Source organism: Echinops telfairi, unplaced genomic scaffold (genome assembly GCF_000313985.2).
Source record: "Echinops telfairi isolate 266 unplaced genomic scaffold, ASM31398v2 ScPeMD7_25;HRSCAF=90, whole genome shotgun sequence".
Lineage (NCBI taxonomy): Eukaryota > Metazoa > Chordata > Mammalia > Afrosoricida > Tenrecidae > Echinops > Echinops telfairi.
The window spans coordinates 3,176,784-3,179,597 of record NW_022103922.1 but is presented as its reverse complement, the minus strand read 5'-3'; the positions used below and the strand labels follow the sequence as shown (position 1 = coordinate 3,179,597).

The 2,814-nt window shown below is 59.5% G+C and overlaps 1 protein-coding gene across 2 annotated transcripts in view; it reads left to right on the top strand.

Annotated features, from left to right (window-relative positions):
- The window catches only part of PIP5K1B (phosphatidylinositol-4-phosphate 5-kinase type 1 beta), a 63,368-nt gene that overhangs the window by 29,231 nt on the left and 31,323 nt on the right, over positions 1–2,814 (top strand). For both annotated transcript variants that reach the window (XM_045289327.1, XM_045289328.1), the window contains one exon: positions 185–302. In XM_045289327.1, the coding sequence (XP_045145262.1) occupies positions 185–302 (118 nt within the window). The remainder of the gene's footprint in view (positions 1–184; positions 303–2,814) is intronic.

Genomic DNA, 2,814 nt, shown 5'->3' with positions numbered 1-2,814 from the left:
AGTTACCACCTGCCTTCCCCTGGCGGCCAGGTGGCCTCAGAGACCCGAACTCGGGCAGCACCGCAGCAGGGGCGGTTGGTCCTGGAGGGAAACTGACCCAGGATGAAAAGAGCTGGAATTTAAAGCCATGGTTTGCCAACACTACCCCCCACCCCCGTACCCCCTTTTCCCTATCCTGCTGCAGCGAAGGGAGCAACCTGACGCCCGCTCACCACTACCCTGACTTCCGGTTTAAGACGTACGCCCCGCTGGCCTTCCGGTACTTCCGAGAGCTCTTCGGGATCAAGCCTGATGATTACTTGGTGAGCCCCTTCCCCTGCCCCTGCCCACCCTCCTACAGAAATCCCAACGCCAGTGCTTGTATCCTAGCAACAGGGACGTCTCCCCCTCTCTGCTCTCACTCCAGCTAGCTCTGGGGCAGCCGAAGCACCCATGCTTCCCGCGCTGATAAATGTCACTTCCAGAAATGCAGCACCCTCCCACCCCGCAGCTGTGAGACCTGTAGGCAGGGGGTGTCCCGGGATTTAAGTCGACGTGGCCGTCACCCCTGCTGCCTTCCGCTAAGGGGTCCAGCGGCCCCGTTGGAACGAGTTCTTGAAACAACTGTGGAGTTCTGTAAAAGGCTTCCCCTGTCTGCTGGGGGTGGGGGTGGGCGTTGGGGGCCTAGGGCGTCGTGGGTTCAAACCCACTAGCCTCTCCGCAGGAGAAAGATGAGCCTTCCCGGGCCCATAAAGGCTGAGAGCCTTGGGTGAAGGGAGATCGCAGCCAGTGTAAGACACGAAATAGCAATGATATAGATCACTGATCGCGGTTTCTTCATGAGAGTGGGAAGGGGAGGGAGAGAGGGGGGAATGAGGAGCGGATACCAAGGCTCCAGTAGAAAGAAATTATTCGGGAGATGATGTTGGCAGCATGTGTACAAGGGTGCTTCGTGGCATTGAATGATGGATTGTTATAAGATTTGTAACAGCCCCCCCCCATAAAAACGACCCACTAAAAAAATAAAATGAAAGACTGACAGTCTTGGGAACCCCCGGGGACAGCCCTTGGAGGTTGCTGTGATCTGCAATCAGTTCAACAGCAGCTGGTTGTTGGTTCCCGTGTTCATCGCATTGCCTAGCCCCCGGCCCGAGCCTGCCGGGCCCCGACCACGTTCACCTCGACCTCCGGGTCTGGATCCCACTGGCGACGAAGCAGAACCGTCTCAGGCCCACAAGCCCTTCCTGCCAGCCCGTCGAGCACATCGGTCCTCCGAGCTGGGACGTGTCTTCCTGCTCCTCCTGCTGACACAGAAGGTCTGAACACAGCAGCTATTGTGAGAGTGCCCAGTGGGGGCTCCAACCTGGACCTCAACCCAGAAGCCTCCTGTCCGGCTGGAGAGGCGAATGGCCCATTTCATCATCCGGATCCTATGAGCGCCCTGCGGCGTTTCAAGATAGGTTTTCAAGAAGCCACGGGGAAGATGCCTTCAAATATGCATGGTCCTCCACTCCCCCACCCACGACAGGCCTTCCACATGTGCAGGGCGAGACTGGAGCCAGATCCGGGAGGGAGCTCTTCAGAGGAAATAAATCACACTTGAGACGGAAGAGAGGCGAGTCTGTGTGTGCGTGTGAGGCTGGGCTGTCCAGAGAAACGCGTGCAGTGGTACTCATCCCTGGGTAAGACAGACTTTTACATAGGAAGGCACTCCGGCCCTGCCCAACTCAAGTCCATGGGTCCCGTGCCAGCCGGGGCCTCTTCAGACTCACGGGCTGCAGGCCAGTGACGCAGAAAGGGCAGCAGGAAGCGAGGAGGTCGCAGGCCAGCGGGTGCAGAATTCAGGTCAGTGGGAACATGGCGGGAGCTGACAGCTCAGAGTTGGCTTCCAGGTCTGAGACCCACATGGGGCCACCCTTAGGGGCAGAGTCCCGGCAAGCAGGAAGGCGAAGGGGCAGAGAGAGAGGAGGGTCATGACCCTTTCTTTTGGCAAAGATCGAGTAGAGAGAGGAGGGGGTCCCTGTATATTCTTACAGAAAAGGCCACACGTCCCAGGAGACATCATCAGCTGTGCCCTGATCACGAGGCTGGCCGCCATCCCCCCACAAGCACAAGTGGACGTTTGTTCTAAGTGCCGCCAGTCACACGCAGATGTCTGAGGTCCAAGCCGACCCTGTCCTGTGCTGAGGAGAAGCCGGGATGAGTTTCTTCTCCAGAAAGGACAGCGTGGACCTGGGTCTGCTGAGGTCGGGCTGTTGCCGCCGGGTCCCCTCCCACTTTGGGCACCGTACGTGTGGCCACAGAGCTGCCCCCTGGGGTCTCCGGGGTCTGACTTCTGGAAGGAGAGCACCAGGCCTTTCTTCCGAAGTGCCTCTGCTTGGATTCCATCCTCCAGTCTCCTGGCCAGCCGCCGAGTGCGTGAACCGTGAGCGGCATGCTGGGATGCCCAGGCACCCCCAAGATCTCCGTGGAGCAGGGAGGACGGAGAGAGACGTCTCTAGATACCAGTTGCCAGTCCCTGCGGCTGTGTCTACACTGTTTCTGTCACAGCCCTGACCCCTCTCCCAGCCACTCGGACACACGCATGTGGGGTGTGTGTGTGTGTGTGTGTGTGTGTGTGTTTCAGAGCCATCAAGTCCATGCCATCTCAGGGGACCCCACGTCCGACAGCAAGAAGCACCGCCTACGCCACCCTCACCCTCGGGCTTCTGTTGGCGCCGCCGCGCTAGCCCTTCTCCTTGAGGCCCTTCCTGCAGTTGGTGGATCTGTGCTTGACCCAGGCACCCAGCCCTCCTGCTGACACGGGACCCAGGGACCCAGGGACCCAGGCACCCA